The sequence below is a fragment of the Rattus norvegicus genome, chromosome 3 (genome assembly GCF_021556685.1).
Source record: "Rattus norvegicus strain SHRSP/BbbUtx chromosome 3, alternate assembly SHRSP_T2T, whole genome shotgun sequence".
NCBI classification, from domain to species: Eukaryota; Metazoa; Chordata; class Mammalia; order Rodentia; family Muridae; genus Rattus; species Rattus norvegicus.
In genome coordinates this window covers 97,188,495-97,214,017 of record NC_141536.1, presented here as the reverse complement: position 1 = coordinate 97,214,017, position 25,523 = coordinate 97,188,495, and the positions used below count along the sequence as shown (strand labels likewise).

Sequence of the window (25,523 nt, the reverse complement as noted above, 5' to 3'; positions counted from 1 at the left end):
CTTAGATGTTTACATAATACAGCTGAATTGAAATGAGGGGAGTGGTCATAAAATTCTGTAAAATAATAAAAGTGGAAAGAGAAGCTTACATATTGAAATAATACTTTGAATAGTAGAAGCTTAACAAGAAATAAAAGTAAAGTTTATTATAAAATCTTGTCAAACACGATCAGAAGACTTTGTGTGGATTTATACATCTTCACTGAGAAAAAAGACTAGATCACAGCTTCTACATGGGTTGTTGGACCCATGAAATGTTAATATAATTAGGTAAAGTATAGCCTGTCAGTGCTCTTAATAATTTCAAGCTTCAAGGAAATAGAAATATGCAACATTGCTTGTAAGCAGATGGTGAAAGCAATTAAGGAAAATAACAGTTTTTATTAGTTTTATTAATTAATTTTTTAATACAATCTAGACTTTATCTCCTTCCAGGTCCACACTCTGACTATTCCACATCCCATACCTCCTCCCCCCACCCCCATCCCTGTCTCTAAGAAGATGTTCCCACCCCAACGCCACCAGACCTCCCCACTTCCTGGGTCTTCCAGTCTGTTGGAGGGTTAGGTGCATCTTCTGTGACTTACTCCAGACCCGGCAATACTCTGCTGTATACATGTTGGGGACTTCAGGGGTCAACAGTTTCTGTCCATTGGTTGGATGTAAATATCCACTTCTAACTCTTTCAGCTGTTTGTTGGGTCTTTCAGAAAGCAGTTAGGCCCCTTTTTGTGAGCACTCCATAGCCTCAGTTATAGTGTCTTGAGTGAGTAGATACTGAACAATGTGGTTGTTTAGTGAATGTGCTTTGAAAAAGAATATAATGAACCAAAACAATATGCTATCAGAAATAAAACACATTTGAGCTCATTCTTTGAAAAACTAAATGTGAATTATAATAAATATAGCATGGATTTCATACTTTCCAAGTTCATGATGTATTAAAGTGAATAATCAGTTTATGGGTTTTGTTTGTTTGTTGGTTGGTTTGTTTGTTTTTAGATATATTTCTTTACTTACATTTCAAATGGTATTCCCTTTCATGGTTTGCTGTCCATAAACCCCCATCCCCACCCCCTCCCCAATACAGATGTTCCCCCCATCCACCCCTTACCCCCCATGACATTCCCCTGCACTGGGGGTCTAGTCTTGGCAGGACCAAAGGCTTCTCCTTCCACTGGTGCCCCAACAAGGCTATTCTATGCAACAAATGCAGTTGGAGTCCTGGGTCAGTTCATGTATAGTCTTTCAGTAATAGTTGCATTTCACCACTGAAAGATGATCTCACTTTAGTTTATGTGTGTTGCATAGATTCACACTAGTGGATCAAGATAATGTAAGATGTCTAAACTGAAGAACATAGCCATGATAATGCTTTGTATATGCAAAAGTTCACTGATTTATGAAGCTTTAAGGACATATTCTGACTATTCATTTATCCACGGTTACAGACAAAGGAAGCTACAATACAGGATTCAGTCAAGAAAAAGGTGAGAGATCTAATTATATAAAGCCATTTAGTGAAATGTATATCAAAATAGGACAGAGTAACACTAAACAGACTGAGCAGGTTTTATTTATATATTTAGCAATATGTATGCACACATAAGTGTGTGTAACAATTAAAGAGGTAGTGTTATGTTGAAAGAGCAAAGTTATAGTACAAAGGAGAAGCTTGTGGGAAAAAAATGGAAGGGGAGGAAAATGTAGTAATATTTTAATTAAAAATTAAACCTAAAAATACCAAAAATGGGACAGAAGGCTGGGGAGTTGATTCTTTGGGAAGGAAAAAGGGTTTGCTGTGAAAGCATGAGGACTTATGCTCAAATAACTAGAGTCACATAAAAAGTTGGGCATTCCTTGCGTGCTTCTATAACCAAGCACTTTGGGGAAAGTTTCAGCGGATCACTGAGACATTCTGAGTACTTATCTTGCTCCAAAACTCAGTGGAAGGTCTTATGTTCTGGAAATAACATAGATACGGACAGTCAAGATGTCATGTTGTCCTCTTTTGGTCTCTTTGTGCATGCACATTTTATGCAACTGTATTGATACATATGCAGATACCCTACATAGACAGTGCAATTCTAATACATCTAACAAAGACTGAAATACAATGTAACAAGGGGGAGAGAAATTATTACCCTGCCTCTAAAATTGCCCATATAATATTTATTAAAGCACACAATATATTAAATGGCTGTAGGATTTTCTTTTCTTGGCATAGGAAGTTTGAAGAAAACCTTTACAATGGTGGTTAATGGTAGATGTATGTGTGGCATGTGAATATTTTCACAGTTAAGGAATGTTAGGAAAGTGACAAGAGAAGGAGAAATGTGAAAAGCTACATGGAGAACAGAAAGAAAGTGAAGGAAATAAGTAGGTGTCTAAAATTCTAAATTTTAGCTCAGCCATAGTTTCTTTAATATCTGCACCCTAAAATGCCTTGTTGTGAATCACCATATTTGTTAGAATTTCTAGACTTGACTTGGAAAGACAGTGGCAGAGCTACCTGCCCATGCCCTTACCTTTATGAGGTAAGCATTTCTGAGAGAGCAGGGTTTTACTTTGATTCCATTTATAGAGTAGCTTCTTGTGCAGAGAAGATAGAATGTACCCACAAGATCAAGTTGGACTACACTCGTGATTATCTGCAGTTTATTTGCACTCTACTTTATATTCTAACTTAGTTACAGCTCTGGGTCTGTCACATATAGGTTCTGTAGCAGAAAATCATAAAATGCAGAATTAAAAACTATGTTTCCACTATTTTCTTAATCTGTCAAATTTGAATTCCTATAAAGCATATTATCTTTGAGACTAAATATTCAAGGTGATAAATATAAATTCAAATGTTCAGCTGTTTTACTACCTTATTTTTCATTTTTATTGCTTTCTTCATAATTATGACTTTTATATCTAGTTATTCATTGACACACATAAATTTGCTTTGTGTTTGAATTCAAGTCCTCAAATATGTCTTTATATGTCCTATGAGAGAATTAACAACTGATGGGCCTGGTGTGTACTAGAAGCAGATTACCCTGAACATTCAAAATGAGTTACCTCAACATAGCACACTATTGGAAAGAAAGCTTCAGAGTAAGAAAAGTAGCAGTGCTGAGTTCAGAGCTCAATCAGTGAAGTGGTTGTTATGGAAACACAGGGATATGAGATATGAGATTAAACACAGATCCTATGTAAAAACCTGAGTGTCATGGGTGAGTGTAAATAGAATTCCTGAAGACACCTGGCAAACATGCATCACCCCACACAAGGTCACAGGTCACACACAGGCAGATAGAGACACAAAGAGAGAAACAGAGACACATAGAGAGAAGCAGAGACACAGAGAGAAATGATTTAATTAAATTCATTTTAAATAACAGTTAACATCAGAATGGCAGAGCCCAGTTCTAATAAAAATGAAGTGCTTTAGTACTTAATTACAAGTGTTTTACATTTTTTCATATTTCATGTTTACATGCTGTATTTATAATAACATTCACTGACTTCTAATCCATGCCATATATTTTCTATTTTTGTTGTTGGAATAATCTCTCACCATATGTACCTATTGTATTCACACTCATAGCATGCCTATTGTCAAGCTGCTTAATCTCAATCTCAAATGGGCAGGTCATGTACAACACCAGTGTCCAAAAGCTTCAATTTTTGTGTGCATAAAACATAAATATATGTTCAGCATACACACACACACATACACACACCCACATATGTATACATATATACATATATACATATGTGTTTGTGTGTGTTTAATGTTTACTATATGTGAATATGGCTATAGTAGTGCTTTGGTACCCATATGTAGGTCACAAGATAACCTCAGTTTTAGTTCTTTGCCTTCTAGCTTCTAGCAGTTCTCTTATTCACTGCTACATATGCCCATGAACCTCCAGGGAGACTCCTGCTTTTAATCTCCATTTCACATTAGATGTCCCATTATTACAGATACACACTGTCAAACTAGGCTTCACATTGATTCTGGAGATAAATTTATATGTGCAATTTTCCTTATATAGGCTCTCTATTCTCTTTCTCTGCAATTTTCTTTGGGTCCTACCAGCAAATGTTCTCTTCAAATATTTCTACATTTTCAAATACACCTACTATAGTTATATACTATATACTGTATATGACATACTATATACTACAATGTACTATGTACTTTGGGCCTTTCTTGCTACAACCTTTTAATTACTGTAAACTTTGCTCCAGTATGTCTCCCTAAGTTAACTTTCAAGGAGACATATTAACCTTCTGGAAGGCCATCCCTAAAACAATTATTAACACTTGAATTCCAGGATCAGAACCTTGAAAGGCAGAGAAGAATATTTTGGGTTGTCAGTCATTATATGGCAAAATACAGCAAAGAGGAATACTGAGTTTAGGTATTTATTTTTTGGGCATTCTTACAGCACAATGAAGGAAACACAGAGAGGCTAAAGATGCAATTATTCTATTATAAGTTTTATGAATAACATGTAATTCAGAATGGAAATAACCCACTAACCAGGATGTAAAGTTGTATGCATTTGGTAATGAAATAATGGGTTTTTAGATATTTTCATGCATAAATACTGTACTCAGTACATATTTACTCCTATTAAACTCTCTTTTCTGCCTTTTTTTATCCTACTTGTTTGCTATCGATCACATTACCAAAATGTTTTCTCTGTTTTTACATCATCTATAAAATAATTGATAGTTACAAGGTAAGCATACAAAAGGATATATATGACAGTTATTGCTGTGAATTGGTCTTATTTTTCTTAACATTTAGAACTTGCTTTTCCTATTATGAAATTCTTTTTATTATTAATTTATTTTTATATACATAATATTGGTGTTTTGCCTGCATGTATGTCTATATGAAGGTGTCAGATCTCTTGGAGTTATAGACAGTTGTGAGTTGCAATGTAGGTGTGGGGATTGAGTCGCAGTCCTCTGGAAGAAAAGTTAGTGCTCCTAACACCTGAGCATCTCTCTAAACCTGTAAAATTATTTAAAGTAATATGATATAGCAAATCCATCTCACTAAAGACATAATTTATTTCATGCATAAATTAATATTTTAAGAAAATATTTTGATTTATGTATATATTTCCATTACTATATTTCTGTCTTATGGTTCTCTAAAACAGGGAAATTATTTCTGAATATTCCAACTGAAAGTTACAAAAGAGAGTTTATTTTTATCTAAACTAAATACAAATTTATGATTGATGTGTTTATAACAGATTGATTATATTCCCTTTTGCTTTTAAGTTCAAGTTTTGAAAAATCCTGCCTTGAAGGTAATTACTCCCGTATACTCCTGTAATTATTAGTTATGAATGATCTGAGGCATACAAAATTTAAATACTCTGTGTTTAAATCAATCCAGTCTTCCACTAAAGGGAAAGTGTCCATTCTAAATGAAGTCAGGACTATGACAGAATCACATCACTTCATAATAGGTAAGTAATATAATACAAATAATTTTGAATAAAGTCAATTAAAATGTTTGAAATGCTCACATATACGTTAACTTAAAGGTATATATTACATGACATACATTTGAGGTACAATGTTTAGGGAACTTTCCATATAATAAACTTTTTCCATTCTTTACTTTTGTTTATTTATTTATCATTTTATTAGTTTGCATTTCAAATCACATCCTTCTTCTTTGTTACTCCTCCATAATGCCCCATGCCTTTCCATTTCCCTCTCCCCTGTTCTCTATGAGGATGGTCCTCTACCCACTCATCCAATCCTGCCTCACCACTCTAATATCCCCCTTCTCAGGGGTATCAAGCCTACACAGGACCAAGAGAACTCCCCCTCAATGATGTCACAGATAAGAACTAATGAAAATCAAGAATTTAGCTATTATGAGTTGTAATTCTGCAATGTAGGCCTTAAATATATTTTTCCTTCTACTACACATGCATCTATCCAAGGAGCCTCATTTCCAGGTGAGATCACTTTATGAGTGATCTGTTTCCATTGCAAACATGAATCTTAATGATGGTTGCTAACACCTAGGTGAAAGTGACCCAAGGCTCCATATGAGGCTTTATAGTCTGATTCTAGGCTAATGTTCTTCTCATCCTTCTCCCTATTGCTGTATTATACCTGACGTACCATCCTCATAACAGTTCCAGGTAAACCACACTGCCATTTAAGTATTATTGTCTGCCTTTCCCACTTCTGATATTTCCTATTCTCATCATACCATTCCTTTGTCTGCCTAAGCTTCTCACTTATTGCCAAATAAGACATTGACTATTATAAGCCACCCCTAATGTTTCATTTACATTGTATCATCCAAGGTCAAAACATTTTGGCTTGAGTAAAATCAAGAAAAAATACTTATAAAAAGATAACAAAGTTTCTACAGGATAAGCAAAGGGGGGATGGAGTGAAGAACGTGGGGGGGGGGAAGAAGGAGGGTAAAATTTAAGTGTAAATAAATTGATAAAAATTGATGACATAAAAAGATTATCTTTAGTACAGGAGTAAGAGTTAGAAACTGGTAAAGATAATATAAGTATGGAAAGGAAAAGTCAGTAGAGTAGTAGGACATATAACAAACAATACTTGTTTACTTGGTAGAGGGAGCTAGAATCACAGAACCCTTTTTACATAAGACTGAGTCTTAAAGTTTGAAATATTTTGAAGTATATATAAAACTTTCAAATGTGAAAAACAAGTTGATTACTCAAAAATAGATTATCAGCTATTTTTGTATAGAAATAGGTAAAAAAGTGTTTTAAAATGTACTGTGAAATAAAAGTTATTCTACAGTCTTAAACCATTCACTGCTATAAATTGATTTTTTTTTGGAATGTTCATTTAAATACAGAGGGTGAACGTATAGATAGAGCTTTTCAATGCTTGTGTACTTTGAACATGTTGACATCTACTGAATGTTTAAGAGGACTATTGAACAGTTAGTCAATTCGAATTTTTTGGGGGATGTTTAGCACTGCTGTGGTGGAACCCTACTGTATTCCAGAGTCTTGGGGGTAGTGAGGGAGACGACGCTTTCCATTGTGGGTGGTCATTCTGAGAGTCATTCATTATTATCTTGGTGGCTAAGCAATGAAAAATGAAGAAACTTAATAGATGTGATTTTGTCGGTATTGCTTTTAGCTAGAAATAGTCTTGGTTACTAAGTATGACACTGTACAAGTATCATGAGGAAATGTGTCATAGCTGTCCAGCCAGCATTTCTGTTTACCGAGCCAGTTGCTCTCCTCCTTGATTGTCAAACAGAGTCACCTGGAGCAGTTGGCTGAGCCCAACACTGGGACCTCTGATGTACTGCCAGTCTAGGGACCATTGTGTTTATGTTTCTTATTTTACTTTAAAGACAGTGCTATAATGAATGGCAAAATTCATGATTCTTTAAAGACCCCGGGGCCACAAGTGTCAAAAAACCTGAAGTGTGCCTATTTTCAAAGCCAGTCTTGACGTTGGCTGTATCAGTGAGCATGCCAGGCAAAGCTCTACACACACTAACACTTGAGCAAAGCCAAGAAACCAAGGTAAATAAAACAAGCCCCATCATAATTTGTATCTTGCTCTGTTCTAAGTGTATTTTATTGTAGTATCTTCATTGTACACAGTGATGGGATTCATAAAGATAATTTTATATACAAGAATACTGTGTACTTTGACTATATTTGTGATAGCTTGAATGAGAAGGACTCAAATAGATTCTTATATTTTAATGCCCAGTGCCTAGTTGATGGTAAGAATTAGAAGGTGTGACCTTGTTGATATGGCCCTGTTGAAGTAGGCATGGCCTTGTTGAGATGGCCTTGTTGGAGGACTTGTGTCACTAGGAGTGGGCTTTGAGGTCTCAAAAGCCCACACCAGGCCCATTGTGTCTTTAATATAGACAGCCAGCTATACACTTAATCTATTATACTTAGTTGAAGTTGTTAACTTAAAAATATTATTAAAAACTGTATATACTTATATGCTGTTATAAAAGACTGGTTTTAAAATATAAAATTCTTCACACATTAACTCAGAATATTTACCTACAGAATCTGACTTAGAAATTGAGTCACTGGAGGAAACATTTTCATATGACAATGAAGATAAACAGTCAGTGGTATGAAGATATTTCTTGTTAGTTTGTTTACTCTTTTTTTCTTTTCTTTTTTTTTGGATCTGAGGACTGAACCCAGGGCCTTGCGCTTGCTAGGCAAGCGCTCTACCACTGAGCTAAATCCCCAACCCCATTGTTTACGTTTATTATATAGCATTATATACATTTTAAGGTACCCAGTCCAAGCTGTTAATGTTTAAAATTTTCACTAATTTTAAAATATAAAATATTCTTAAAATATACACTAGTATATTTTATCAAATGTTATCTTTAAATTTTGATAAAAATATGTCCCAGATATAGTCTGTGCTATTTCTTGTGTATCATTCTTGTAGATCAAAAAGTCATGATCACATTTCGTCTTAATGACTAAACAGCTCCAATTGTCAACAAGGAAACTTCATTTGGCTCATGTTAGATGTCTGCTCTTCTTTCTCATTTCCATGATGTAACATATTATGAACATCAATGTTAAATTTTACTTATTGCTTGTCATCTGCTGTTTCCTCACTGTCTCTGTTTTAGGCTGAATTGTATTATGCAATCAATCCCTGAGCTTCCCATTCTCCCTCCCACAATAGGGCTTTTGATATTTGAGTGGTCTTAATAGCTGTCAACTTATGTGATGTGGAGACTTATGTTTGACTTGACTGAGAAGATGTTTTCAGAAGAATTGACTGTGGTGTATAGAACCAGAGTGAACATCATGGGCACCGTTCACAGGGAATGACACTGTAGAATCATGAAAGAAAGGGAGAAAGCAAGCCAAGCATCAACTTTTCAATGACAAAAACTATTAAAACAGTAGCAACCCAACTTATCTTCACTGGATTGAGGCAAAATGGAAATTCTGAGAAATGCTGTTTAGTCTCTCCTGTGTACTTTAGAAAACACTAACCCAGGACATAGTACAAACTTCATGATAAGAATACACAGAGTTTTGTTTATAAAAGACTTCTAATGTACATGCTTGGAATAAATATTAAAATTTGGAGATAAATTTCAAGATTTTTTCTCTTTGAGAATTTTCCATCAGGATTTATAATGTGCTTTATAATTAAACATTGAGTATACCAGATAAGAAGACATGTTACAGAGAAAGAAGGAAAGATTATGTAGAAAATGCAAATCAGTAGAGGTGTTTCATATGAAAATATACATTTCTTTTTTTTTTCTAATAGGACTGGTTTATTTTTTTTTTATTAACTTGAGTATTTCTTATATACATTTCGAGTGTTATTCCCTTTCCCGGTTTCCGGGCAAACATCCCCCTCCCCCCTCCCCTTCCTTATGGGTGTTCCCCTCCCAACCCTCCCCCCATTGCCGCCCTCCCCCCATAGACTAGTTCACTGGGGGTTCAGTCTTAGCAGGACCCAGGGCTTCCCCTTCCACTGGTGCTCTTACTAGGATATTCATTGCTACCTATGGGGTCAGAGTCCAGGGTCAGTCCATGTATAGTCTTTAGGTAGTGGCTTAGTCCCTAGAAGCTCTGGTTGCTTGGCATTGTTGTACTTTTGGGGTTTCGAGCCCCTTCAAGCTCTTCCAGTTCTTTCTCTGATTCCTTCAACAGGGGACCTATTCTCAGTTCAGTGGTTTGCTGCTGGCATTCGCCTCTGTATTTGCTGTATTCTGGCTGTGTCTCTCAGGAGCGATCTACATCCGGCTCCTGTCGGTCTGCACTTCTTTGCTTCATCCATCTTGTCTAATTGGGTGGCTGTATATGTATGGGTCACATGTGGGGCAGGCTCTGAATGGGTGTTCCTTCAGTCTCTGTTTTAATCTTTGCCTCTCCCTTCCCTGCCAAGGGTATTCTTTTTCCTCATTTAAAGAAGGAGTGAAGCATTCACATTTTGATCATCCGTCTTGAGTTTCGTTTGTTCTAGGGATCTAGGGTAATTCAAGCATTTGGGCTAATAGCCACTTATCAATGAGTGCATACCATGTATGTCTTTCTGTGATTGGGTTAGCTCACTCAGGATTGTATTTTCCAGTTCCAACCATTTGCCTACGAATTTCATAAACTCGTTGTTTTTGATAGCTGAGTAATATTCCATTGTGTAGATGTACCACATTTTCTGTATCCATTCCTCTGTTGAAGGGCATCTGGGTTCTTTCCAGCTTCTGGCTATTATAAATAAGGCTGCGATGAACATAGTGGAGCACGTGTCTCTTTTATATGTTGAGGCATCTTTTGGGTATATGCCCAAGAGAGGTATAGCTGGATCCTCAGGCAGTTCAATGTCCAATTTTCTGAGGAACCTCCAGACTGATTTCCAGAATGGTTTTACCAGTCTGCAATCCCACCAACAATGGAGGAGTGTTCCTCTTTCTCCACATCCTCGCCAGCATCTGCTGTCACCTGAGTTTTTGATCTTAGCCATTCTCACTGGTGTGAGGTGAAATCTCAGGGTTGTTTTGATTTGCATTTCCCTTATGACTAAAGATGTTGAACATTTCTTTAGGTGTTTCTCAGCCATACGGCATTCCTCAGCTGTGAATTCTTTGTTTAGCTCTGAACCCCATTTTTTAATAGGGTTATTTGTTTCCCTGCGGTCTAACTTCTTGAGTTCTTTGTATATTTTGGATATAAGGCCTCTATCTGTTGTAGGATTGGTAAAGATCTTTTCCCAATCTGTTGGTTGCCGTTTTGTCCTAACCACAGTGTCCTTTGCCTTACAGAAGCTTTGCAGTTTTATGAGATCCCATTTGTCGATTCTTGATCTTAGAGCATAAGCCATTGGTGTTTTGTTTAGGAAATTTTTTCCAGTGCCTATGTGTTCCAGATGTTTCCCTAGTTTTTCTTCTATTAGTTTGAGTGTGTCTGGTTTGATGTGGAGGTCCTTGATCCACTTGGACTTAAGCTTTGTACAGGGTGATAAGCATGGATCGATCTGCATTCTTCTACATGTTGCCCTCCAGTTGAACCAGCACCATTTGCTGAAAATGCTATCTTTTTTCCATTGGATGGTTTTGGCTCCTTTGTCAAAAATCAAGTGACCATAGGTGTGTGGGTTCATTTCTGGGTCTTCAATTCTATTCCATTGGTCTATCTCTCTGTCTCTATACCAATACCATGCAGTTTTTATCACTATTGCTCTGTAATACTGCTTGAGTTCAGGGATAGTGATTCCCCCTGAAGTCCTTTTATTGTTGAGGATAGCTTTAGCTATCCTGGGTTTTTTGTTATTCCAGATGAATTTGCAAATTGTTCTGTCTAACTCTTTGAAGAATTGGATTGGTATTTTGATGGGGATTGCATTGAATCTGTAGATTGCTTTTGGTAAAATGGCCATTTTTACTATATTAATCCTGCCAATCCATGAGCATGGGAGATCTTTCCATCTTCTGAGGTCTTCTTCAATTTCTTTCCTCAGTGTCTTGAAGTTCTTATTGCACAGATCTTTTACTTGCTTGGTTAAAGTCACACCGAGGTACTTTATATTATTTGGGTCTATTATGAAGGGTGTCGTTTCCCTAATTTCTTTCTCGGCTTGTTTCTCTTTTGTATAGAGGAAGGCAACTGATTTATTTGAGTTAATTTTATACCCAGCCACTTTGCTGAAGTTGTTTATCAGCTTTAGTAGTTCTCTGGTGGAACTTTTGGGATCACTTAAATATACTATCATGTCATCTGCAAATAGTGATATTTTGACCTCTTCTTTTCCGATCTGTATCCCCTTGATCTCTTTTTGTTGTCTGATTGCTCTGGCTAGAACTTCAAGAACTATATTGAATAAGTAGGGAGAGAGTGGGCAGCCTTGTCTAGTCCCTGATTTTAGTGGGATTGCTTCAAGTTTCTCTCCATTTAGTTTAATGTTAGCAACTGGTTTGCTGTATATGGCTTTTACTATGTCTAGGTATGGGCCTTGAATTCCTATTCTTTCCAGGACTTTTATCATGAAGGGGTGTTGAATTTTGTCAAATGCTTTCTCAGCATCTAATGAAATGATCATGTGGTTCTGTTCTTTCAGTTTGTTTATATAATGGATCACGTTGATGGTTTTCCATATATTAAACCATCCCTGCATGCCTGGAATGAAGCCTACTTGATCATGGTGGATGATTGTTTTGATGTGCTCTTGAATTCGGTTTGCCAGAATTTTATTGAGTATTTTTGCGTCGATATTCATAAGGGAAATTGGTCTGAAGTTCTCTTTCTTTGTTGTGTCTTTGTGTGGTTTAGGTATAAGACTAATTGTGGCTTCGTAGAAGGAATTCGGTAGTGTTCCATCTGTTTCAATTTTGTGGAATAGTTTGGATAATATTGGTATGAGGTCTTCTATGAAGGTTTGATAGAATTCTGCACTAAACCTGTCTGGACCTGGGCTCTTTTTGGTTGGGAGACCTTTAATGACTGCTTCTATTTCCTTAGGAGTTTTGGGGTTGTTTAACTGGTTTATCTGTTCCTGATTTAACTTCGATACCTGGTATCTGTCTAGGAAATTGTCCATTTCCTGAAGATTTTTAAATTTTGTTGAATATAGGTTTTTATAGTAAGATCTGATGATTTTTTGAATTTCCTCTGAATCTGTAGTTATGTCTCCCTTTCCATTTCTGATTTTGTTAATTTGGACGCACTCTCTGTGTCCTCTCGTTAGTCTGGCTAAGGGTTTATCTATCTTGTTGATTTTCTCAAAGAACCAACTTTTGGTTCTGTTGATTCTTTCTATGGTCCTTTTTGTTTCTACTTGGTTGATTTCAGCTCTGAGTTTGATTATTTCCTGCCTTCTACTCCTCCTGGGTGTATTTGCTTCTTTTTGTTCTAGAGCTTTTAGGTGTGCTGTCAAGCTGCTGACATATGCTCTTTCCTGTTTCTTTCTGCAGGCACTCAGCGCTATGAGTTTTCCTCTTAGCACAGCTTTCATTGTGTCCCATAAGTTTGGGTATGTTGTATCTTCATTTTCATTAAATTCTAAAAAGTTTTTAATTTCTTTCTTTATTTCTTCCTTGACCAGGTTATCATTGAGTAGAGCATTGTTCAATTTCCACGTATATGTGGGCATTCTTCCCTTATTGTTATTGAAGACCAGTTTTAGGCCGTGGTGGTCCGATAGCACGCATGGGATTATTTCTATCTTTCTGTCACTGTTGAGGCCCGTTTTTTGACCAATTATATGGTCAATTTTGGAGAAAGTACCATGAGGAGCTGAGAAGAAGGTATATCCTTTTGCTTTAGGATAGAATGTTCTATAAATATCGGTTAAGTCCATTTGGCTCATGACTTCTCTTAGTTTGTCGACATCACTGTTTAATTTCTGTTTCCATGATCTGTCCATTGATGAGAGTGGGGTGTTGAAATCTCCCACTATTATTGTGTGAGGTGCAATGTGTGTTTTGAGCTTTAGTAAGGTTTCTTTTACGTATGTAGGTGCCCTTGTATTTGGGGCATAGATATTTAGGATTGAGAGTTCATCTTGGTTGATTTTTCCTTTGATGAATATGAAGTGTCCTTCCTTATCTTTTTTGATGACTTTTAGTTGGAAATTGATTTTATTTGATATTAGAATGGCTACTCCAGCTTGCTTCTTCTGACCATTTGCTTGGAAAGTTGTTTTCCAGCCTTTCACTCTGAGGTAGTGTCTATCTTTGTCTCTGAGGTGTGTTTCCTGTAGGCAGCAGAATGCAGGGTCCTCGTTGCGTATCCAGTTTGTTAATCTATGTCTTTTTATTGGGGAGTTGAGGCCATTGATATTGAGAGATATTAAGGAATAGTGATTATTGCTTCCCGTTATATTCATATTTGGATGTGAGGTTATGTTTGTGTGCTTTCATTCTCTTTGTTTTGTTGCCAAGACGATTAGTTTCTTGCTTCTTCTAGGGTATAGCTTGCTTCCTTATGTTGGGCTTTACCATTTATTATCCTTTGTAGTGCTGGATTTGTAGAAAGATATTGTGTAAATTTGGTTTTGTCATGGAATATCTTGGTTTCTCCATCAATGTTAATTGAGAGTTTTGCTGGATACAGTAACCTGGGCTAGCATTTGTGTTCTCTTAGGGTCTGTATAACATCAGTCCAGGATCTTCTGGCCTTCATAGTTTCTGGCGAGAAGTCTGGTGTGATTCTGATAGGTCTCCCTTTATATGTTACTTGACCTTTTTCCCTTACTGCTTTTAATATTCTTTCTTTATTTTGTGCGTTTGGTGTTTTGACAATTATGTGACGGGAGGTGTTTCTTTTCTGGTCCAATCTGTTTGGAGTTCTGTAGGCTTCTTGTATGTCTATGGGTATCTCTTTTTTTAGGTTAGGGAAGTTTTCTTCTATGATTTTGTTGAAGATATTTACTGGTCCTTTGAGCTGGGAGTCTTCACTCTCTTCTATACCTATTATCCTTAGGTTTGATCTTCTCATTGAGTCCTGGATTTCCTGTATGTTTTGGACCAGTAGCTTTTTCCGCTTTACATTATCTTTGACAGTTGAGTCAATGATTTCTATGGAATCTTCTGCTCCTGAGATTCTCTCTTCCATCTCTTGTATTCTGTTGGTGAAGCTTGTATCTACAGCTCCTTGTCTCTTCTTTTGTTTTTCTATATCCAGGGTTGTTTCCATGTGTTCTTTCTTGATTGCTTCTATTTCCATTTTTAATTCCTTCAACTGTTTGATTGTGTTTTCCTGGAATTCTTTCAGGGATTTATGTGTCTCCTCTCTATGGGCTTCTACTTGTTTATTTATGTTTTCCTGAATTCTTTCAGGGATTTTTGCGATTCTTTCAGGCATTTTTGCGATTCCTCTCTGTAGGCTTCTACTTGTTCTCTGGAGTTCTTCATGTCTTTCTTGAAGTCCTCCAGCATCATGATCAAATATGATTTTGAAAATAGATCTTGCTTTTCTGGTGTGTTTGGATATTCCATGTTTGTTTGATGGGAGAATTGGGCTCCGATGGTGCCATGTAGTCTTGGTTTCTGTTGCTTGGGTTCCTGCGCTTGCCTCTCGCCATCAGATTATCTCTAGTGTTACTTTGTTCTGCTATTTCTGACAGTGGCTAGACTGTCCTATAAGCCTGTGTGTCAGGAGTGCTGTAGACCTGTTTTCCTCTCTTTCAGTCAGTTATGGGGACAGAGTGTTCTGTTTTCGTGCGTGTAGTTTTTCCTCTCTACAGGTTTTCAGCTGTTCCTGTGGGCCTGTGTCTTGAGTTCACCAGGCAGCTTTCTTGCAGCAGAAAATTTGGTCTTACCTGTGGTCCTGAGGCTCAAGTTCACGCGTGGGGTGCTGCCCACGGGCTCTCTGCAGCGGCAGCAACCAGGAAGACCTGTGCCGCCCCTTCCGGGAGCTTCAGTGCACCAGGGTTCCAGATGGTCTTTGGCTTTTTCCTCTGGCATCCGAGATGTGTGTGCAGAGAGCAGTCTCTTCTGGTTTCCCAGGCTTGTCTGCCTCTCTGAAGGTTCAGCTCTCCCTCCCACGGGATTTGGGTGCAGAGAACTGTTTATCCGGTCTGTTTCTTTCAGGTTCCGGCGGTGTCTCAGGCAGGGGTCCTGCCGCTCCTGGGCCCTCCCCCACGGGAGCCCAGAGGCCTTATACAGTTTCCTCTTGGGCCAGGGATGTGGGCAGGGGTGAGCAGAGTTGGTGGTCTCTTCCGCTCTGCAGCCTCAGGAGTGCCCACCTGACCAGGCGGTTGGGTCTCTCTCTCACCGGGTCTGGGAGCAGAGAGCTGCTGCGGGCCGGGATCCACGGGTGTGGGACTTCTGGTAAACACAGACCGTGCCTCCTAGAGAAATTCTGCTTCCGTGTCCCAAGCTCACCAGGCAGCTTTCTTGCAGCAGAAAATTTGGTCTTACCTGTGGTCCTGAGGCTCAGGTTTGCTCGTGGGGTGCTGTCCAGGGGCTCTCTGCAGCGGCAGCAACCAGGAAGACCTGTGCCGCCCCTTCCGGGAGCTTCAGTGCACCAGGGTTCCAGATGGTCTTTGGCTTTTTCCTCTGGCGTCTGAGATGTGTGTGCAGGGAGCAGTCTCTTCTGGTTTCCCAGGCTTGTCTGCCTCTCTGAAGGTTTAGCTCTCCCTCCCACGGGATTTGGGTGCAGAGAACTGTTTATCCGGTCTGTTTCTTTCAGGTTCTGGTGGTGTCTCAGGCAGGGGTCCTGCCGCTCCTGGGCCGAAAATATACATTTCTAATGTAGCTAATATTAAAGAAATCTGTCAGGTTGAGGCTGTGTGTGTGTAATTCTGTAGGGTTTTTCTGTTTTTGTTTTGTATTTTTTTTATTAACTTGAGTATTTCTTATATACATTTCGAGTGTTATTCCCTTTCCCGGTATACGAGCAAACATCCCCCTCCCCCCTCCCCTTCCTTATGGGTGTTCCCCTCCCAACCCTCCCCCCATTGCCGCCCTCCCCCCACCAGTCTAGTTCACTGGGGGTTCAGTCTTAGCAGGACCCAGGGCTTCCCCTTCCACTGGTGCTCTTACTAGGATATTCATTGCTACCTATGAGGTCAGAGTCCAGGGTCAGTCCATGTATAGTCTTTAGTTAGTGGCTTAGTCCCTGGAAGCTCTGGTTGCTTGGCATTGTTGTACATATGGGGTCTCGAGCCCCTTCAAGCTCTTCCAGTTCTTTCTCTGATTCCTTCAACGGGGGTCCTATTCGCTCGTGGGGTGCTGCCCACGGGCTCTCTGTAGCGGCAGCAACCAGGAAGATATGCGCCGCCCCTTCTGGGAGCTTCAGTGCACCAGGGTTCCAGATGGCCTTTGGTGTTTTCCTCTGGCATCCGAATTGTGTATGCAGAGTGCAGTCTCATCTGGTTTCCCAGGCGTGTCTGCCTCTCTGTAGGTTTAGCTCTCCCTCCCACGGGATTTGGGTGCAGAGAACTGTTTATCAGGTCTGTTTCCTTCAGGTTCCTGTGGTGTCTCAGGTGGGGGTCCTGCCGCTCCTGGGCTCTCCCCCTCGGGAGCCCAGAGGCCTTATACAGTTTCCTCTTGGGCCAGGGATGTGGGCAGGGGTGGGCAGTGTTGGTGGTCTCTTCTGCTCTGCAGCCTTAGGAGTGCCCACCTGACCAGGCGGTGAGATCTCTTTCCCACGGGGTCTGGGAGCAGAGAGCTGCTGCGGGCCGGGATCCGCGGGTTGTTTTGTATTTTTTAGGATAGAATAGAGTTTATTTTGGGGATAGGGATGGGAGTTGAGGGGGAGAGGGGGAGAGAGAGAGAGAGAGAGAGAGAGAGAGAGAGAGAGAGAGAGAGAGAGAAGAGGGTGACCATAGGAATGGAGAGAGAGAGGGGGAAGAAGGTATAAGGGAGCAAGAGCAAGGGGAGAAGAGAAGAGCCAGAGAGAGTTCTGTAGCTTTTTAAAAGTTAATTATGATAATGGATCAGATTAGGAGCTAGAAGGTAACAATATGCTATCCACTGGACTATCTCACAGGGAAATCTGGACGGACAACAGGGGATAATAGATCTTCCTCACCTGAGTCTGTATATTCTGATATGAACAGGAAGTGGGTGGGAGGAAGAATAAGCATGAGTAGTCCTATTACATTGTGTCATTTTAATTTATGGTCAACATTCCAATAAGTGCTTGATATGTTTTAAACTTTTGATGAGGAAATGTATATATGATTCTTTTAACATGTAATATTCATCCTACTATTTAATTATTTCTACTAATAAACATTTAATATAAATAATTTTAGTAGTTTCAAATACTTGTTTGCCGTACATATTGACTTATTGTTTTTATTAAGGAATATAAATTATCTCAATAATCTACATATGCTTTTTTTGCCTCATGTCTTCTAACATCAAATGACAAACAAATGTTAAATGTTATATGTGTGAAATTCAATTTGTCAAAAAAATCATTTGGTAGGATGCAAAATGGATTTAGGCACTCTGAATTCCCTTCTGCCTGAAAGAGTAAGGAAAGCAGTGGTGTGTACCATGTTTCCCCCTAACTTCCCAGATTGGATTCCAGACTCATTGCCCTAATGATAGTAAAAAGCATATTGATCCAGAGAGTCCTAAGTATTTTGTTTTTGAAATGTTTTTCCTTCAACACATTTCTTTTTAATATACCATTATGAATGCTTTTGAAATTTGAATTTTAGTAATATTGTAAAGAAAAATATTTATGAAACTCATAGATGGTACCACTTTTAACAAAGTTATCTCTGATCATCCTTCACAGAGTGATGATGGACATTTTTCTGGAACACCTGAATGGGATCAAAATGATACAAATAGACAAACTACAGGTAGGAAAGAAATTACACACACATACACACACACACACACACACACACACACACACACACACACACCACATGCACATAAAATGGAATAATGATTTTTTAAAAGTGATAAAGGAACAGTACTTACCATTCATTAAACATGTAGTAAGAAATATGTTCAATAATAGTTTCAGCAACACATCAGACTTTGACATTTTAAAAAATGGTTTGCACTATGAATCACATTGCAAAATATTTTAATACAGAGGAATGGTAACATGTCAATAAAATAATGGAAGTGGGACAAAAATAAGAAAAAAATTTTATGAAGGAAATGAAGGAAATGAGGCAGATGTTCTTAAGATTTAGCAAAATGTTTAATTGCACTTTATTTAATCATGACATGGTAATAAAGGTTGCATGAAAATGAAGTGTGCATTTAGTACATACATGTTCTAAGAACTACAATAAAATCCCTATCTTTTATCACTTTTGGTAGGCATTAACTCCTTTATCAGGGAACCCTACATTTTCATGAACCATAGATAAATGAAATCATGTATTATTAGATATACATACATTTATGGTTTCACAGTTTTAACTTTATGGTCTTAAAATATAGATGCTAAATAGGTAATATTGAATATGTCACAAAACTATAAACTAATAAAAATAGAAAAACAAGGATATATATTTTCAATAGAATTTTATGAAGAATGAATATGTAATAAGATTAGAGAAAATTTCACTAGGAATCTTGAAGGACATTCATGATTAGAAGACTTCAAAGATTTCACTTTGGAAGGTTCTATAGGAGTACACTATTTCTTAATTAATTAATTGTGATCAGGCCTCACCACCCTGACTCATCAAGTCTCAGTATGGGTATGCACATCCTCTCCCCTCCCCTAGGCCAGACAAGGTAGCCCAGCCAAAGGAACAGATTCAACAGTCAGGCAATAACTCTAGGGACAGACCCTGCTCCAGTTGCTGAATTGGGGGGGGGGCACCTACATGAAGACTGAGATGTATATCTGTTATTGTGTGTGGAGAGAGAGGAGGGGATCTAGGTTCAGCCCATGAATGCTCGTTGGTTGATGGTTCAGACTCTTGAGTGGTCCTAAGGTTAGTTGATTCTGTTGGTCTTTCTGTGGCATTCCTATCCCTGTAAGAGCCCTCTATTGTTCCCCCAACTGTTACAGAAGATTCTTTGACCTCTGCCCAAAGTTTGCCTATGAGTATCTGCATCTGTTTCAGTCATCTGATAGGCAGAGCCTCTCAGAAAACAGTCATGTTAGGCTCTTTTCTGCAAGAATAACAGTATCATTAATAGTGTCAGGGATTGTTGTTTGCCCATGGGATGGGTTTCAAGTTGGACTAGTTATTGGTTGGCTATTCCTTCAGTCTCTGCTCCACCTTTGTCCCTCTGAATTTCTTGTAGACAGGACGAATTTTAGGTTGAAAGTTTTGTGGGATGGTTGATGTCATTATTTATCTACTGGGATCCTGCACGGCTACAGGAGGTGGCCTCTTCAGATTCCATTCTCTACTGCTATGAGTCTCAAGTAAAGTCACATCCGTGGGCTCTTGGGAGCCCTTGACTTTTTTTTGAATACTCACATAATATGTACAAATAATGTACTCTTGGAGGAAAGAACATTTCATTTTCTGTTTGTTTAGTCTAGTTTTGTTTTGAATGAGGAACTATACCCCAAGTCTGTGCTTGCTAGCAAACAATGCAACATGTACAATGTTCCTAATAGATTTATCTGAAAATTCATTTCATGTTTGTCTTGGGCAATCACAGTTCATTACTGAAAAATTGTTATACACATGTTTGATACATGGTTCCTATGACATAATTTTTTTAAGTATTTTTATTTTTGAGATTATAATGTAATACCACCATCTCTTTCTGCCTTCCATTCCCTTACTTTAAGCACTCAAAGGTTCACCACTTTGATATCTTTCCAATTCATAGCCTCATTTTTATTAATTGTTGATGCATATACATATGCATATATATTGTATATATACCTGCTCAATCTGTATAATGTTACTTGTAATGGAATTATGTGTCTTGGAAGAGAAGCTACAAGCACCACTTTACTAAAGCAGCACTTTACTAAACTGAAGGAGATATACCATGATAAATATCTAGGAGAGTAGAACGCATTTAGATGGGGAAAGAGCAAAACTTATGAGTCCTTCCATTAACTATACTCTGCTCTTGAAGCACCTGGTTATTGATGTCCAATAGTTCTCTGAAAATAAATAACCTATTTTACTAGTGAAGCTCTATTAGGCATTTTGTGTTATATGAGATCAATATATTTTATCAATCCAATGTATAAAAAATTAGCTACAAATCTAACTAATTCTGTGTTTTAATTTTTATCCAGTATGTTTTTAACACTGTTTCTCAATCAGAAACAACAAAATTTCTAAATATAGAAAGCAAACTAAAATTCCCCAAACTTATGATAATCATTGATAAAGGTAACCACTGTAATTCAGCTCTATTCTACGTTTGTCTGAATGATGTTGTTCATCTTCATATAATAGATTGTCTGTTTGTTTTTCAGATTCTGCAAAGAAATATCCAAACTTGAAGGTAATAACTACTACATACTTGCGTAGGATTATAGAATGTATTTTTGTAAACTATGTAGCAATTGCTAATTTTTTTTGTTTTAATATCCATCCCAGACAGTCAATGAAAGGAATCACCTCATTCAAAATAAACGTTCAGAAAATAAGGATGAAGAAACATTAAACTCAGGTAGTCTCAAATACCATTTATCTAAAAAAAAAAAGACTTGAGATTATTTGAAATATCCACAGAATTATAAGTTGTAATTTCCCTGAAATCTGATCCAGGATATTGGGGCTGAATATTACAAATGCTATTGTTGGCACTGGAAATGAATACAGTTTTTGGACAGTCAGCATGGCTTGCTCATTTCCATCTTTACATCGGAGAGAAAATTTGTTATTAGAAGAGTTTGTAATGCTTTCATAAGACAGAGGGTCCGAGCATGATGGGAGTTCTGAGGAAAATTATGCACCAGCAACAGCAACAACCCCATGGTAGAGTCTTTGAAGAAAATCAGGAAGCCCCTTACATTTAGAACTGTCTATATTCATCCCAAATGGTAACAGACTAATTTTAAAAATATCAGTATACAAACTGTCAGGTAATTCTCATAATCTGACTCCCATCTATCCTTCTATTTCAGCTGTTGTTCTACTGCCCATTCCTGTATCACTGTTGTAGTTGTAAGGGTGTTAAAACCATGTCTCCTTGTATTAGATCAACATATAGCACTGCTGAATCACATTGCTCCCTGTCTAGTTCTTGTGTAACATGAACTTACAATTTTTTTTGTTCTAAGTACGCCTAAATCATCCATTAACTGTCGAATGTGACACAAGTGCAAGAATAGCCACTGCTGACTCTTGAATTGTGCTCATTAAATTCCAGGGCCAGCACAGAGCAGGCACATAATAAATGATTATTTAGTTTACTATATAATTGATTATGCAAATGTTATATTCGAGATTGCCAATCTAATACAGCAAAAAAGCATATAAAAGATAGTATACAATCGACATAGCACAGATTCATATAAAAAGTGAACAAACACTACACTAATGTATAGGGAAAATAAATATAGTTACAGAGGGAAACAATTATAATCAAGAAAAACCTCAGATAGGACAATGAATTCTAATAGAATGACTTTAACGTATTAAAATGTTGGACACTGCCTTTTCAACTGTAACAAACATGTTATTTCCAAACTGAAGTATAAAACTTTTGCAGCACAAGTTGGATGAGAAAAATGGCTAGCTAGTTTTGAAGTGTCATTCCAGCAAGGTAAATAATACTGTCCAATATGAGTGTATGTGATTCCATATATTTATATATTTCTTAAAATGGTTTTTACTTGTGTTTAGTGGAACAATATGTTCAATTGTATATAAGGTGTGTACATTTCTTGAGCATGGGACACTCCACTGTCTCTCTAAGTAATGCAGCTTAGGTCTTCATAAAAGGCATTTATGCCCGAAAACCGGGAAAGGGAATAACACTCGAAATGTATATAAGAAATACTCAAGTTAATAATAATAAAAAAGGCATTTATTTTTAGTTTCAAGAATTAGCCCGAGAGTAAACATATTTGAACATTTTGATTGAGGTATTAAATGCACATTTGCACTATCATCAATAGTTTACAGTTTCTATGTATGGCAGAAAATTAATATTATCAGTCTCATGCTTTGTATTAATTACATATATGGTTTTATTATCAGAACTAACTATAGCATCTACATCAGAAGAAGAACAAGAATGTCCTGATTCCAGAGGGAAAAAACAACGGATGGTACTTATGCTTGTTTCAATTATTAATAAAGTATTTTCCTTAATAAATAGGGCACAACAAGTAAAAGGAAGTTGTCTTCAGACTGCCCTACAGAATCTGTAGACAATGATTAAATATTCCATTTTAATACTGATTTAACTAGTCAAGATAATTAACATATTTTAAGAATCTGTAATAACAACTGAATCTTATTTTTAGTCACATTTCAAACTTTATATTCTGGTTAAGATTATATATCTATATTATTCTCAAATATTGGAAACAGATCAAATTTAATACATTTGACTGGGCATTTTTTTTAATCATTTATGAGTAACAACCCTAGACTCTTATTCATGCCAAAAGACTGTCATTCCCAGTAAGTAAAATCTCAGTTTTTTTCTTCTGAATAATTATTTCTGACATTTAAGTTTCAATTATTCATTCAATGAATTATTTATTGATCCTCATTTTTACATATCTTTAAGCAAACTGGACCAACGGATATTGTTTATTTAGTCACTGTTAAAAATCAAAGAGAAGAAAATATGGGGATGAGTCAAGAGAAAGGTAAGAAATTTTATTATAAAAAAATCATTTGGTTGGTGCTTATTTAAAACAGGACTGAGATACTCTGCTACCCTAGAAAAATTAGACATTAGATATGAGTTAAATAATATAGTGTAAATATATTAAATAATATGTAAATATAAAACAAATATAATATATAAATATAATATAAAATATAATGTAAAATGAAGTGATAGTAGTTTAATTATTTTATAAAATGTGTGCTCTTAGCTATTAAAATCTAGGATCACATTAAAAAAATTAAGTGAAGAATGTTACTAAGAAAATCAGCATAGCAGGTCTATAATGCCTGAGCGATATTAGGCTCTAAGGATGAGTGATGATTAGAGTAATGATGATTATAGAAGATAGAAGGGACAGAGTGTAGTGAAGCAAAGTTAGCTGGTATTACCAACATGTGTCTAAGAGATAGGACTAAGTGTTTGTATCTTCTCATCTTCTCTATGGTATAGATTGAAGTATTGGGTCATAGAATGGTATGGTATATATATTGTGTAATATCAGTCATATGTGCACAACAAGTAGCAAAAAAGTATCTCTAAAGTCAAAGATAATCTAGTTTATGCTAAGCTTCAGAACACCAAATAGAAAGAACCAAATGTGTGTGTGTGTTTTTGTGTGTGTGTGTGTGTGTGTGCAAGCGACAGAGAGAGAGAGAAAGAGAGAGAGAAAGAGAGAGAGAGAGAGCCCATGAAAATAGTTAAGAATTTTTAGCTCTTTCAAATTGAGAAAAATATAAGTTGTGCAAACATGATAGGAATCATAAATAATGTTATGATTCATGAATTAGAAGGAAAGTCTGTGTTTATCAAGCTGTTGATACTTTCATGAATATCTGTTCGGGAATTATGCTTTAAATGAAATTTTGGACTTTGCTGCTCTGAGATGAGCATTTGTAACAAATTCTCAAGTTTTACATATCCTGTTGGCACTCTACACAAAGTCTGCTTAGCAATTTTTTTTGGATATTTTAAAGGCATCTATAAGCAAATACATAGGATAATAGTTCAAAACATAACAAAAAAAATTCTCCATTTTTCTATGACTAAGAAATGTTATGTCCATGACAAAGACTCAGAGACAAAATTCATAATTGCATTTGGTTAAATAATTGCTAATTCTCTACTAGTCCAGATGGGTAATTCTAGTTCTACCACCTCTGGGAATAAAAAAGAGGGCCTTATCAGTGAGTTCATACAATGTGTGTATTTTTGTGACTGGGTTACCTCATTCAGAATGCCATATTCTAGTTCCATCCATTTTGCCTATGAATTTCATGAAGTCATTGGTTTTCATAGCTGAGTAATACTGCATTGTGTACCACATTTTCTGTATCCATTCTTCTGTTGAAGGGCATCTGAGTTCTTTTTAGCTTCTGGCTATTATAAATAAGGCTGCTATGAACATAGTGGAGCATGTGTCCTTGTTATATCTTGTAGCATCTTTTGGGCATATACCCAGGAGTGGTATAACTGGGTTGTCAGGTAGTACTATGTCCATTTTCCAGACTGATTTCCAGAGTGGTTCTATCAGCTTGCAATCCTACCAAAAATGGAGGACTGTTCCTCTTTCTCCACATCCTTTCTAGCATCTGTTGTCACCTGTATTTTTTAACCTTAGTCATTCTGGCTGTTGTGAGATGAACTCTCAGGGTTGCTTTGGTTTGCATTTTTTGATGCCTAAGGATGTTGCACATTTCTTTAGGTACCTCTGAGCCTTTCCATTTTCCTCAGTTAAGAATTCTTTGTTTATTAGTCCAAAAGCTCAGATTACCCAATAATACAATCCACAAATAGTATGAAGCTCAATGAGAAGGATGACCGAAGTGCAGATGCTTTACTCATTTTTAAAAGTAGTAATAAAAATATTCAAAGGGGGAGATATGGAGACAAAGTTTGGAGCAGAGACTTAATTTAAGGATTGGCAATTCAGAGATTACCCCACCTGAGGATTCAGCCCAGATATATATATATATATATATATATATATATATATATATATATATATATATATGTGTGTGTGTGTGTGTATATGTATATGTATATATGTATATATGTATATATGTATATATATATATGTATATATGTGTATATATATATGTATATATGTATATATATATGTATGTATGTATATCCACCAAACCTAGATAATCCTAGATAATATTGATCAAGCCATAAGTTCATGCTGACGGGAGCCTGATATAGCTGTCTTCTAAGAGGCTCTGCCAGAGCATGACAAATACAGAGGTGAATGCTTACAGCCAACCATTGAACTGGGGTCCCCA

At 36.9% G+C, this 25,523-nt stretch overlaps 1 protein-coding gene across 1 annotated transcript in view; it reads left to right on the top strand.

The window, feature by feature from the left end:
- Potefam1l1 (POTE ankyrin domain family member 1 like 1) overlaps positions 1-25,523 on the top strand; it is a 185,901-nt gene that overhangs the window by 25,612 nt on the left and 134,766 nt on the right. Inside the window, 9 exon segments of the mRNA XM_087654945.1 lie at positions 1,451-1,489; positions 5,292-5,320; positions 5,410-5,482; positions 8,066-8,133; positions 18,239-18,305; positions 20,867-20,895; positions 20,991-21,063; positions 22,599-22,669; positions 23,137-23,218. Coding sequence (XP_087511071.1) covers positions 1,451-1,489; positions 5,292-5,320; positions 5,410-5,482; positions 8,066-8,133; positions 18,239-18,305; positions 20,867-20,895; positions 20,991-21,063; positions 22,599-22,669; positions 23,137-23,218 — 531 coding nt within the window.